Raw genomic sequence first — 13,771 nt, 5'->3', positions numbered from 1 at the left:
ATTAGTGGGGAGCCGAGGGGACCCACAGATCAGTTGTACAGTGGCAGAGAGGTGAATGGGTGGAGTAAATAAAGCTTGGAGTGGGCTTCAAGGATTCTGGCTCACCGCAGCACCAGATTCTCACCTGATTAGCAATGGCCTTCATTGTTCCAGGCCCAGGGTCATTTCATGTTAGTCCAAGTTCAAACCTGGATCATGTAGAACTCTTTAATGCATCAGAAAAAAGTGAGGGTTGAGTGGAGGGGGCATGTCCCCCAAGATCTGTGCTGTCAAAGCCCATTGAAGCTTTAATTCCGTGTCGGACTTTATCCTTATGTTGTGACCACAGGTAGTTCATCAAAGTGTCGCCCCGAACTCCACACAGAAGGTGCTTTCCTTTACCACGACGACCCTGGACGACATCCTCAAGTCCTTTTCTGATGTCAGTGTCATCCGAGTGGCCAGTGGCTACTTACTGATGGTAACAGTCAATTCAGTTCTCCTGGGGGATGGGGCGGTTGGTTTGGTTTTTAGTTTTTATCTTTCCATGACCGCTCCTGCTTTTTAACTGCTCTTAACACACACGTGCATCCAAGACAGAGAGAGCTCTGCTTCATAACGGTTTCAAAAGTGGTCGTGTAAAGCGTTTTCTCCCATTTGTAGTTTGCCCATCTCTGACTCATATCATTTCATGTGATGTCTGTAATGTAAATTTTTTGTTGTTGTTGGATTCAATAAGTTCTACTTTTTTATTTGGGGTGATGGGTGGGGGAAAACATTAGAATCCTTAAACATTCTAATGTTTGGCTTTTGTTTTGTGTCTCCCCCCACCGCCCCCCATCCCCCCTTGTTCCTTCACCTGCCCCCCACCCTGTGGTTCTGCTCGCAGCTTGCCTATGCCTGTTTAACCATGCTGCGCTGGGACTGCTCCAAGTCCCAGGGTGCCGTGGGGCTGGCTGGCGTCCTGTTGGTTGCACTGTCAGTGGCTGCAGGATTGGGCCTGTGCTCATTGATCGGGATTTCCTTTAACGCTGCAACAACTCAGGTACTAAAGGAGCCATCCATCCACTGTTTATTGACAAACACCCCTCCCCAGGCTTAGCCCTGCGGCCTCCTATGTGTCCCTGTCACCTAAAGAGTCTTCCGTCCTTTGCCACCAAGATGCCACACTTCGGGGGAGGGGGCTGCTGCCTCAAAGTGGAGCTCTTGGCAGTGGGGGGTGGGGGGGTGGGTCTGAGTGGGCTTGTTGCTTGGTTGAGGCACTTCACTTATCAGTGAAATTAAGACCATTTATTAGAGCCGTGGTTCCCAAACTTAGGTGTTTGCTAGAGTCACCTGGAGGGCTTGGACAGCTCAGACTGCCCGACTCCACCCCCAGAGTTTCCAATCATCATTTCTCAGTGATGCTGGTCCAGGGCTCATGCTCTGAGATCTGCTGCTTTCCATGAGTCAGATTCTTTCTCATTTATTAATTTAAAAAAATATAACGGAGCTTAGAAATAGAAATGCACAAGATCTCCTGTGCGCTAAAACAGCTCGATCTGGGGGATTTAAGCCTCAAAGAAAACTAGATTCAATGGTGTGAGCTGTCCTTTGGGGAGCTTGGGGGGGGGGCTCTGGGGGTAGTGTTTTCAAGGGCTCGGGAGTGGTCAGAATTGGGCTTCACGCATCTAATCTGCTGCCCTTTGTTTTTGCTGCAGGTTTTGCCGTTTCTTGCTCTTGGTGTTGGTGTGGATGATGTTTTCCTTCTGGCACATGCATTTAGTGAAACAGGACAGAATAAAAGAATCCCTTTTGAGGTAATAGAAAAGAGAAAGAAGAAAGCTTTGGGGACAGCCAAACTCCCCTCTGTTCTTGAGTTTTTGTCCTCTAATTTTCTGTAATCTGGCCCAATAAATATTTCAGTCCCAAGTCAGTGACGTGGTACTGGCTCTAAATAAGTAAAAGAAGTTAGAAGAATCTCAGAACACTTATTCTAAGGCCCAAATTTGCTTTTCTGTTTTGTGTGTGTGTGTGTGTGTGTGTGTGTGTGTATGTGTGTGTCTCACTTTGTCCCCATCACACCCTCCCCCACACCTTTTTTTTTTTTTCAAGTTTATTTATTTTGAGAGAGAGCAATCGAGGGAGGGGCAGAGGGAGAGAAAGAGAGAAAGAACCCCAAGCAGGCTCCACACCTTCAGCACACGGCCCAGTGTGGGGCTCGAACTCATTAACCTTGAGATCATGACCTGAGCTGAAATCAAGTGAGGACATTTAACTGACTGACCCACCCAGGTGCCCCTCCCCCACACCTTTTAAATCTGAAAATTTTACTTAAATCATTATCTTGCAGCTCTGTGCTTTGGATGTCAGAGCCATGAACAACACATAACCATGTAGATAATCCTGAGAACTTTCTCAATGCCAGTGTTAGGGGGTAAGGCAGAGATCGCCCTTTCTTTCTTATATCCCAATGTCAGCATTATCGACTCTCTGCTGTCTTACTTTGTCATGTATGTGAATTGTTCACACGGTCTGTGCTCTGAGGGCACCCTGCCCTGTGCAGTTTTCAGCACTGTGGTTTCTCATGCTCAGGACAGGACTGGGGAGTGCCTCAAGCGCACGGGAGCCAGCGTGGCCCTCACATCCATCAGCAACGTCACTGCCTTCTTCATGGCTGCATTGATCCCAATTCCCGCTCTGCGGGCGTTCTCTCTACAGGTGAGTCTCCAGTGATGAAACCTATGGTGAGCACCCCACGTTGACTTTTCTCCATTAACACGCCTCCAGTCCTACTGTAGCATATACCATATGGAGCTCGTGTGGGTGGGTGCTTCTTTAAGCCATAACCCTCACAGTCCCCCTAAAATACAGCCCAGGGTTCTTCCCTTCCTTTTAGTCCTGTAGCCCAGATGCCTGTGGCCTGGGTGTCCTCAAGACCTGGTGCCTTAGGGAGCGGCTCTTTCCTTTACAGTTAAACTAAAATGACACCAGAGCTGCTCCATATAGGATGCCAGGAAGCCCCTGCTCCAGATATCCAGAAGTCCTCTGGTCTCATCCACAGTGTGGCCAGCTTCTGGCCATCCCTGCTTCGAAATCCCACTCAGTTTCTGTGCTTACCCCAACATGCCACCCTCTGTCTATTTCCCTAAAGCAGCCTCAACACAAGGCAGTTGTACAGAACACACTTCATTGACTATGAAGACGAGCTTGCAGTATAGACCAGGCTAGGCGATCACTTAGAATTGAACACATGGGGGTTATAATGGGTGCAGATCCTCCCCGACTCCTGCAGTCCAATCTACACATAACATTTTTTTTTCTGAGAGAGAGAGAGGCAGAAGGAGAGGGGGAGAGAATCTTAAGCAAGCTGCACGTCCAGCACAGAACCCTTCATGGGGCTCAATCTCACAACCATGCAATCATGACGTGAGTCAAAATCAAGAGTCTGATGCTTAACCTGCTGAGCCACCGAGGTGCCCCTGCGTATAATTTTTGACTCTCCCCAAACTTAACTAATAGCGGCTATTGACTGGAAGCCTTACTGATAACATAAACAGTCAATTAACATATATTTTATGTTCCGTGTGTTATATACCGTATTCTTACAGTAAAGTAAACTAGGGAAGGAAATGTTATTAAAATCCTAAGGAAGAGAAAGTACTTTTACAGTGCTGTACTCTATTTATTGAAAATAGCCTCCAAGTGGCCTGTGTAGTTCCAACTTTAGTTGTTCAAGGGCCGGCTGTATTAGCTTCCACTGTGCAGATGTATTGGCCACCCTCTGCCTGCAGGGGGTTCATTGGTGGGCCCTTGCTTGCCACCTTTCTCCCTAGTTCCCCCACAGTCTCTTCTGTCCTCTCCTCTGCCTTCTTTTGGTCTCCTCGTCCCCTCTCAGGCTGCACAAAAAGACTCAGAATTCCTTTCCCTTCCTTATGCGGAGCAGTTTGGCTTCTGCATTGTTCTCCTTCCAAACTAGGCCCTTTCAAAGCACCAAGATATTTTTTGAACAAAGAGCCAGCTTATGTGAACGGTAGGAATGGAGAGCTCCCTGGGCTGGGGCCACAGCAATGGTCCATTCTATGCTTGGCCTGCAGTGCCGGTATCGCCCTTCAGCTGCTTGAAGCCCCCAGGGATCCGGAAATCGATCAGCACAGCAGGTGAAAGCTCACCGCCCAGTTTGAGATGTGGCCTTCCTGAGCCCGAGATGGTTTTGGGTTTTGATGTCTCAAAGACGTTATTGCAGTTTTGTGAATTAAATTCAAATTTTACCTTTCTTTTTCTCTTACAGTGTGATGCGTAATTTATGAGATGGCCAGGTTTTTAAAGGAAACTACCTTTGGTGTCACTTTTTAAGCCTTATTACATCCGTCTTCTTCATGTTGCTTTACTCTTGTAAATCACCAAAAGGTGATTGTGACCAGGAAGAGAAACGGACAGATGATAAATTATGTTTCTCTTTATACTTTGTCAACACGCTTCGCTCTTCTGTAGTCTTCATATTTGAATTTCACTTCACTAATGGCTAATAAAGACCTAAGCAAGTAATGATGCTACTGCATTTGGGATGCTAGACTTACTTAATATTTAGTGTAAGACAAGACATGAAAAAAATTTTTATACCAGTCACTATAACCACCACCCCCAAAAGAAAAAGGGTTTATTACAAAAATATATATAAAAATAGAAGCAGTAAGTGAATTAATGAATAAAGGTAAGCCTTTAATGACCAAAGCACAGGAAAATGAAAATATAAGTGCTCAGTAATGTGGAAGATGAGTGAACATTGCCACTAAATTATGGATGCAACCAAAGTTCTAGAATGCCTTTTTGCATGGGCATCTGCGCCCCCGCATTTTGTCTCCCGTTCTTATTACATATAGAGCAGATTCTAGTATTGAAAAATTGTTGTACTCCTTGGACAGTGGGACCCTGTCTCCCACCTGTCTCCTTTTCTGCTTGCCTTTTTCTCACTGTTCTTTATTTCCGCTCTGCCTCACACTCCTTCTTTTCTTCTTGTGTGTGTCTCTCATTTTCTCCTCTCCTCTCTCAGTATACACTGATGATTCATCAGGACATACTCTCCTTTAATGATATCCTATGGTGTGGTGCTGAAAAGCTACATGAGTTTTCCTTACGTCTTTTAGAAAATCCAGTGCGCTAAATTCTCCCAAGGTAAGCACCTTACCAAGAAGAGAGGAGTACTGTGAGTTTTGCATTTCTATTCTGAGCCACTGGGGTACCACTTTAGAAAATTGAGGACTTCCAGGAGTCTTCATTTATTAAAGACTGGCTCTGCCATAGCACTGGCTCATGCTCTGTCAAAAAACTAACAAAAGCAAAGAAAAGGAAAGAAAGAAGAAGATAATGTAAAAAGAAAAGAGAGAGAATGTGTTTTGCAGTAGCCATCAGAAATTTACATTGGTTTCCTTTTAAATACACTGACATTCAAAATTGACCATTATGTAGCTTCTTCTCTTTCTTTTAGTGAATGACATTAAGTTGTGCCTCTGGGTATTCATTTGTGTTTATATTTTCAGGATACTACAGATTAAGCCTCAAAAGAGAGAGATCCACAGTGGTTCGGCCTAATAATAAGTCCATGTTAATTTAGGATTTTTCCCTATGGAAATTTTCCAACTGTCTAACTTTACACAAATAAATAGAAAAATTTTCCCCAAAGAAACCATCTTAGACTTCCTTGTCAATGTCCATCCATCTGTCCAAATACCACCTCTGTGCCAGAAAGCAGTGGCTTTGGTAACCAGTGCCCCGCACTGGGCTTTGCTGGTAACTGAGTGGTGTTTGTTCTTCAGTGAAAACTCCCAGAACAGAATGTCTTATTGTTCCAGACAGTATGAGGGTTTCAATGAGGGCCCCCCTAGGCAGGGCCCAGTTGTCTTCGTGTCGCAGCAGGGCCACCATGGGTGCGTTGCAGGGGGCAGGGTGGAACACAGAGGATGGGGACATTTCCCTTAAGCACCGGAATTAGAATTGATTGACAGTGCAGATCATCCCCATCATCTTTTCAGATTTTCTACAATTTCTTAAACTCCCCTTTGCTCCAGCAATGACACATGTCCCTTGCTGAGAGACCTTGCAGTTATTTATTTATTTATTTATTTATTTATTTATTTATTTTTACTATTTTAGTGCACTTGAACAGGGCATTGAAACTGTGTCGTTTTCTTGTCAGAATATGTGCTCCCTATGTATGTAATATGCCACTTGACAGTAAGCATGGGCGAGATGCTACACTTTGGAGTTCTGGGGTTCTTCATTTCCCCCACAGACTCCTCCAGTGGATATGGCTGATACCAGATGTGTTCCACAGTCACTGTGGAAGCATTGGTGTCATTCGGCCCAGAGCACCTGGGCCACTTGCGTTCCTCATCCTCAGGAACTTCTGTCCAGAGTGAGGCCCAGAGTGTTCAATCTGCATTCCACCCCTGAATTCTGAACATGCCTATCATAGAAAGAAAAGCTGAAGGGATTCCACCTCTTGGACTGAATTTTCCTGAAAAATCTCCTTGAGAATCAAATCCATTCTTCCCAGCACCCCTGTGGTCAGATTGGTCAGGAGTCCTAACCCCACCTACATCCATCCCCTCAGGAGGTGACCAGGTGACAACAACTCCCAGGTCTCAGGCTGAGGGCTTTGACATCAAGCCTGTATTTAAATTCTGTTTACTCCATAACCTGAGGCAGGTGACCATCCTCTGCACCTCGGACTCTCTGTTAGGTAATAGTGTCAACAGCAGTAATAATGGCTGACCTGGTTGCTGTGAAGACCAGATGAATCATGTGTTAATTCCCTGGTCTCTCATTACTCCCCCTTTTACTCCTTTCTCTTTCCCTCCACAGAATTTTATGTGTCCCCCCTCAGACACTGCTTGTCAGTTTCCTCCACGTGGTACATCCTTCCTCCTTGCCCCCCAGAGTCCTATTTTTGTCTTCTACACCTCCCAAGTACCTGCCTTGACCACCCTCTGGCCCGCCATCCCCACACGCACCCGCACCTGCACGTTCTTTCCTCCTCTGAGCTGCTCTGAAACCCTGTGCAAGCTTTTACTACTGTATATATCAGCCTGAATCATAATTTGTTTAAAGGTCTGGCTGTGTCGGTCCTTGGAGAGCACCAGGATTTTGTCTTATTTCTCTTTTTGTCTTTAGTACCCAGCTCAGTACCTTGCCTTTTCTTTTTAAAGTATTTGCCTCTTGGATGAATCCTCCAGGCAAAATAGTGATTTGCTTATTAAAACAAGTCTGACCTTCCATACATTAGAGTGGTTAAGTCCACAGGTTTCATATGTTTTGAGTTGATGAGGAATCTCAAAGCAGACTAAGAAGAGAGAAGTTATGTAATTTTTAGCAGAAGACTTGATTATTTTTCAGTTTTGTAGACTTGACAGGGAATAAATTATTGAAGGTCCCTTTCCAGAACTTACACTTGCTCTCTCGCCTTGAGCATAAATTCACAATTACTATGAAAAGTTTTTTGCAAAGTTCTCTTCTAATTCTGTAAGGTATCAGTTATAATCAGTCAGGTTTTCTTTTCTCACCTGGAGATTTACCCAGTTGGAGAACGTTTTAGAACTAAGTAGTTCTTCAGAAAGCTTCCTAAGAATTTTTAATTTGCAAAAAATTTTCTGATGATTTCTTGGTTACTTAGCATTCCAGTTGCTTTTTTTCTTTATTGTGCTGCTTCTTTCCACGCTTTTCTGAAGGGGAGAGCCCTTTCAACTGTCCTCTGTTGACTTTCCCCTATTAACAGCCCAATTGTGTAATTTTTACTAGGTCAGCAGGAGATTTGCCAAAGCACTACAGAATCTAGCCCCATGTTTATTCTAGGTTATGGAGTGACTTTTGAATCTGTACTTATTTATTCTGCATACTATAATCACACGCAGGAATTTCTTTCTGCCTTACTCTCCTTGACCTTTTATATTACTGTGCTCGCATACCCCACAGGCTGCTCCAGAGGCTATTTGGAATGTGCCTATTAAAAACCTCAGGGGATGTGTTTGAAATTTTATTTCATGTTTTAAAGGTGACATTTTGATATACCCAATCCACTTTACATATAAATATTCTAAGTATAAAATCAGAGTTGCGTGAAACTCTTAGAAATGTTCTGAAAGGGGAATGTTTGTTTTAAATTAAAACATCTCAAGTATATTCTGTATTCTGCCTTTGTAAATTTGGTTTGGTTAGGTTGCTACCAAGACACTCATTTCATTCCTGTGTTTGTACATCATGGGTTCGTGAAATTCTAAGAGATAGAAAGGATCAGAACGATGGGGCCTGTTCTAGTCAGATGGTCTCTTAATGATGGAAGAGAAGCAAAAGGATGAGAAACTCCAACATCTATTTCAACTTTCTTTCATTTCCTTACTGAAGTGTTTAAAGATGTTTAATTTTTTTAAATTTTTTTAATGTTTGTTTATTTTTGGGAGAGAGAGAGCATGAGCGGGGGAGGGGCAGAGAGCAAGGGAGACACAGAATCCGAAGCAGGCTCCAGGCTCTGAGCTGTCAGCACAGAGCCCAATGTGGGGCTCGAACTCACAAACCGTGAGATCATGACCTCAGCCGAGGTCGAATGCTTAACTGACTGAGCCACACAGGTCGCCCAGAAAGATGTTGTTTAAAACATCTTTATTTTCAGAGCAGTCCTCTGGCATATTGGTGACCTCTGCTTTTTTTTTTTTTCTTTTTTTTCCCCTGCTTCTAGGCGGCTGTAGTAGTGGTATTCAATTTTGCTATGGTTCTGCTAATTTTTCCTGCAATTCTCAGCATGGATTTGTATCGACGGGAAGACAGGAGATTGGATATTTTCTGCTGTTTTACAAGGTACAATTTCTGGCTGCTGTGACTTTTATTTGTTGGGTACAAAGTGGTAGGGTTTAGAGAGGTCTTTAGTCTGTGGACTTGGAAGAAAATGTAATCAACAGGGCTTGTACCAGCGTGATGGAGGCAGAGGAGATAATGGACGGAGGATGCTTTTTTAGGGATATCGAAAGACTGGGGCTCTCCCCGCCCCCTCTGCCCCGCCCCTGCCAACAGAAGACGCAATCACAGCCCCAGGGTTGTGATGTGCATGGCCATTATTTCTTCTGTGGATCAGTTTTGCTGATTATCAGGAGTGTGTCATATCTGTATGGATTCAGGCAGAACAAAGGTTTGAAAACCAACCATCCAGAAAAAATACAGCCCTTTGGGTGTTGTGGGATTGGGGGGGGCGGTGTTTTGGGGCAGTTTTTAGGAATTATGCTTTGAAGGGGTTCATCAGCGTGTAACTTGATTTTGTCAGCCAAATTCAGGTTCAGCCATCCATTTGGCTTCCTTTGACTTACTAGTGTCTATGTCCAGATGGTTAAATCAGGTGACATGTGTGAAGTTGAGCAGTACGATATTTTCCTCCTAAATCAGAGCTATGTAAAATGGATCTTGTCAGTCATTGGCAAAAATGAAAGCACTTTGTTTCCCTGTTTCAGTTATACCACTACAACATATTTTTCCCTCTCAGCCCCTGCGTCAGCAGAGTGATTCAGGTTGAACCTCAGGCCTACACGGAGACTCACGATAACACCCGCTACAGCCCCCCGCCCCCCTACAGCAGCCACAGCTTCACCCACGAAACCCAGATCACCATGCAGTCCACAGTACAGCTTCGCACAGAGTACGACCCCCACACGCATGTGTACTATACCACTGCTGAACCACGCTCTGAGATCTCCGTGCAGCCCGTCACCATGACCCAGGATACCCTCAGTTGCCAGAGCCCCGAGAGCACCAGCTCCACGAGGGATCTGCTTTCCCAGTTCTCAGACTCCAGCCTTCACTGCCTTGAGCCCCCCTGCACCAAGTGGACACTTTCATCTTTTGCCGAGAAACACTATGCTCCTTTTCTCTTGAAACCAAAAGCCAAGGTAATCTACCAAAACAGAAGATTCTTGTCTTCAAGAAATGGCAAAACAGTCTCCTTTGGAATTCATCAGGTTGCTTCTTTGGGTGTCGCTTCTTTCAGGCCTTCTACAGAGTCCATCCATTTAGCATGTGAGGCCATTTTAATGAGCTCATATTCTACAGCAGTGAATCTCTATGCAGCAAGTGCTTCTGTGAATTTAGTTCAACTTCTTACATTATAAACATTTCATTCTTCATGAGCTTATTTTTAAAATATGCTTACTATGATTACTTGTTTTTCCCTGCGGGAGAATGACCCCTACATGCTGCATCCAGGCCATTGTGGTGATAAAAGTGAGGTCTGGGGCGCCTGGGTGGCTTGGTCGGTTAAGCATCTGACTTCAGCTCAGGTCATGATCTCACACTCCGTGAGTTCGAGCCCCGCGTCAGGCTCTGTGCTGTCAGCTCAGAGCCTGGAGCCTGTTTCAGATTCTGTGTCTCCCTCTCTCTCTGCCCCTCCCCTGTTCATGCTCTGTCTCTCTCCATCTCAAAAATAAATAAACGTTAAAAAAAAAAAATTAAAAAGTGAGGTCTAAACCAAACAGCTTGCTTTTGTTGAGGGAGAGTCGATCCCATCCTCTGACTCTGATCTTGTGCCTTTTGCTGTGTTACAGGTCGTGGTGATCTTCCTTTTCCTGGGCTTGCTGGGGGTCAGCCTTTATGGGACCACCCGAGTGCGCGATGGGCTGGACCTTACAGACATTGTGCCTCGGGAAACCAGAGAATATGACTTTATTGCTGCACAGTTCAAATACTTTTCTTTCTACAACATGTATATAGTCACCCAGAAAGCAGACTACCCAAATATCCAGCACTTACTCTACGACCTTCACAAGAGTTTCAGCAGCGTGAAGTATGTCATGTTGGAAGAAAATAAACAGCTTCCCAAAATGTGGCTGCACTACTTCAGAGACTGGCTTCAAGGTAAGGTACTGCTAGAGGGCGTTCGCCCTTTGTAAACTCACCCTTTGGCCCTTGGTGTGTTCAGCGTCCACAAGTTCCCTTTGTTCGCTTAATTAAAGTGTTAGATTATAATGTAACACTGACGTGTTTCATTGACTCCTAAGTGTTGCTTAAAATTCTTATATAGACTGTTTCTGGGGCAGCCTCCCAAATCTGGCTTTCACCTATTAAATGATGCAAACAGTTCACACGGGTGACTCAGGAACTTCCGTAAGAATTTATGGGTGCACATTAGAAAATGGGAAAGTATGTTATAAAATAGGGAGCTGGGTGCTTCTAGTGCTCTTTTTTGGATGGCGGTCAGTTGGATGACCAAGTGAAACCAGAGTGATGGAATTTCTAGACTGACTTCTTGTCAGATTATGGCTTACTATACCAGCGGATTTTGCATCATTGGTGAATATAATGTAAAATTCCATATTTTGACCGTCTTTTGATTTGGCGTATGAAATAAACTTATCAGTGCTTAACTACATCTCACAGTACTTCATACTGTAATAATGAGTCAAATTCTGCTGTAAAATGCCTTTCTTACTTCTTACCTTGTTCTTAGAAACATTTCTAGGAAACGGTAGTCAGCTGAAGAAAAAAAATGGCTTAAATATGCTCCTAACTGCTGACTGAATATGAATGTATTCAGTGATTCAAAGAACATCTGTTCATTTATTCCGTGTTGACACATGCAAAGTGAAGTGGGGAATCAAGATAATTATCCACACAATTCAAGGAAAAATGCTTTTACTGAAATACCCAAATAATTATGGCCCCCAACATTTTTTGGCTTAAGTTGTCCAAATGACTGTCTTAATTTCCCACTTAATTAGGCTTGTTTAAACACAGATTTGAGTGCCTTTTTTGGTCTTAAGTCAATACACTTGTATGTAAAGATTAGGCAGCCAATTTCCCTGTGAGTTTGCATGGAATGGTAAACAACTTGAGTTTGATTGAAAATTCTTCAGTACAGTTTTTCTGGCCTTGACTTCTGTTCTTACAGTTTTGTTCATATGTATATACCAGATTTGACCTCTTTTTTTGAGGAAGGCAAAGAGAACCACATGATCTTAATACTATTTTTTAACATGCTCTGAGATTAACTCAAATTTGCTCCAAGTCTTATTTTTGACAGTAGTTTGGGAGGTAGTGTTTTTCAGATAATGGGTCAAAACAGGACCAGACAGTTGAGAGATTCCCTGCTTTTCATTTTTCCTCCGTTGGCCAAAGACATGCAAATAGCTTGCCACGAATGACAAAAGAGTGCACTGCCAGTATCTGAGCAAAGGAGGCTTGTTGTAGAATTGATTTCAGTGTCTTCAGCCATTCCTTTGGAAGCTCAATATGGCATGTTAGGCGGAGCTTGGGAAGAGGGCAGAGGGGTATTGTCTGCAGGCAGTGCTGAGGGCTAACCTTTTTATAGCGTATTGTAAATTATCCCTATGCTTTCATCCATTTAAAGACCTAAAGCAGTTGGACTTGATAATCACACTTTTTTAAAGGTGCCATTGAATCATGTTCTGATTGCTAACTGAACAGCACCCACCTAAACCAAGTGAGACCTGTTCATGCTCCCAAGTCAGGGTCCCAGCCAGCTCTAGAACTCTGCTTGTGACTCTTAGGAGGTCTCGCAGAGAGCACTGGACACAGAATGGCCAGATAATGGGACACTTGGGTTGCCTAGATACTTTTCAGGCCTGTCAAGTGGTTGATTGGGTCTTTGGACACTTCCTGCAAGGAATCAGCTCTCCTTGAATCATTCAGAACTTACTGTGCGATTGTTAAGTGTTGGGAACCTTGTTGGTTTTTAGTGGAATTATCACTAAAAACCATGTCGTGCTGTTAATCTTTATCGACATTCCAGTAGTTTGGGAGGAGTAGTTAACTCATACAAAATACGTAATGGTAATACCACATGTTATCTTTAAATGCACATGCAAGGAAGGCTAAGTTGCAGGTAAAAACCACACTGTACATCATGTCCAAGTGGTGTTCGTTTATATTTCACACTGAATTATGCAGATAAAATTTAAATTAATGTTTTCTTTTTAGGGTTCCATATCAAGGAGAAATTGACAATTGGGATAATTAGCTCAAAACTCTCACTAGAAAATGAAATTTAGTACAAAATTTAAAATGAGACAGATTCTAGCTGAAACTTTTACGTTTTGCTATAAGATGGCAGTGGAGGCAAAAGCCGTGTGCCTCGTTTTGTGTATAGAATCATATGTTATACATGCATCTTAGGCAAACTCATTGTTACTCAAGCTTTTTAGTAATTAGTCAGAAAATAAAATAATCTGAGTATACAGACTTAACTTTTCTATGAGGTCAGTGACTAGTTCTCATTGGTGTTTGTACTCCCAAATAGAGTGAATGGCATGGGGAGGCCGGCAGCATGGATGATGAGTTGAGCTGAGTTGCCGACAGGGTTGACCTCCCCAAATCCAATCTCTCTTACTTTGGTTCACTGTAGGGTGTCCCCAGATCCTTAGTGCATAAGTATCTTAAACTTACACTCAGATTTTTGGAACACCCTGTTTGCCACTAGACATCATCGGTGCCCACGATAACTCTGCTGATCTTATTCCTGCCTTTAGCAAATAACTTCCTGAGCACCTTACTGTGTTCAGGGCAATTTAGAGCATCCACGGTTGAAGCCAACCCTGGAACTCTGGATCCTGCTGCCTGGATCCAAAGCTTAGCTCCAGCCCTGGCCTGCTGGGTAGCCTTCATCAAGTTGCTTTCCAAGCCTCAGATGAGGAAACTGAGTGGAACCATAATGCTAACAGGACTGTCTCATGAGGTGGTTGTAAGAATTACATGAGCAGTGATCAGTGTAAAATGCGAGACAGCTCAGTGCTCACTGAGCACGAGTGGCTCCCTAGGATTA

At 43.7% G+C, this 13,771-nt stretch overlaps 1 protein-coding gene across 1 annotated transcript in view; it reads left to right on the top strand.

The window, feature by feature from the left end:
• Positions 1 to 13,771, top strand: part of LOC125925310 (protein patched homolog 1-like) — a 63,280-nt gene that overhangs the window by 28,170 nt on the left and 21,339 nt on the right. Inside the window, 7 exon segments of the mRNA XM_049634209.1 lie at positions 329 to 460; positions 869 to 1,024; positions 1,680 to 1,778; positions 2,554 to 2,679; positions 8,690 to 8,808; positions 9,485 to 9,887; positions 10,539 to 10,848. Coding sequence (XP_049490166.1) covers positions 329 to 460; positions 869 to 1,024; positions 1,680 to 1,778; positions 2,554 to 2,679; positions 8,690 to 8,808; positions 9,485 to 9,887; positions 10,539 to 10,848 — 1,345 coding nt within the window.

The sequence above is a fragment of the Panthera uncia genome, chromosome D4 (genome assembly GCF_023721935.1).
Source record: "Panthera uncia isolate 11264 chromosome D4, Puncia_PCG_1.0, whole genome shotgun sequence".
Lineage (NCBI taxonomy): Eukaryota > Metazoa > Chordata > Mammalia > Carnivora > Felidae > Panthera > Panthera uncia.
This window is presented reverse-complemented; position numbering and strand designations above follow the sequence as displayed.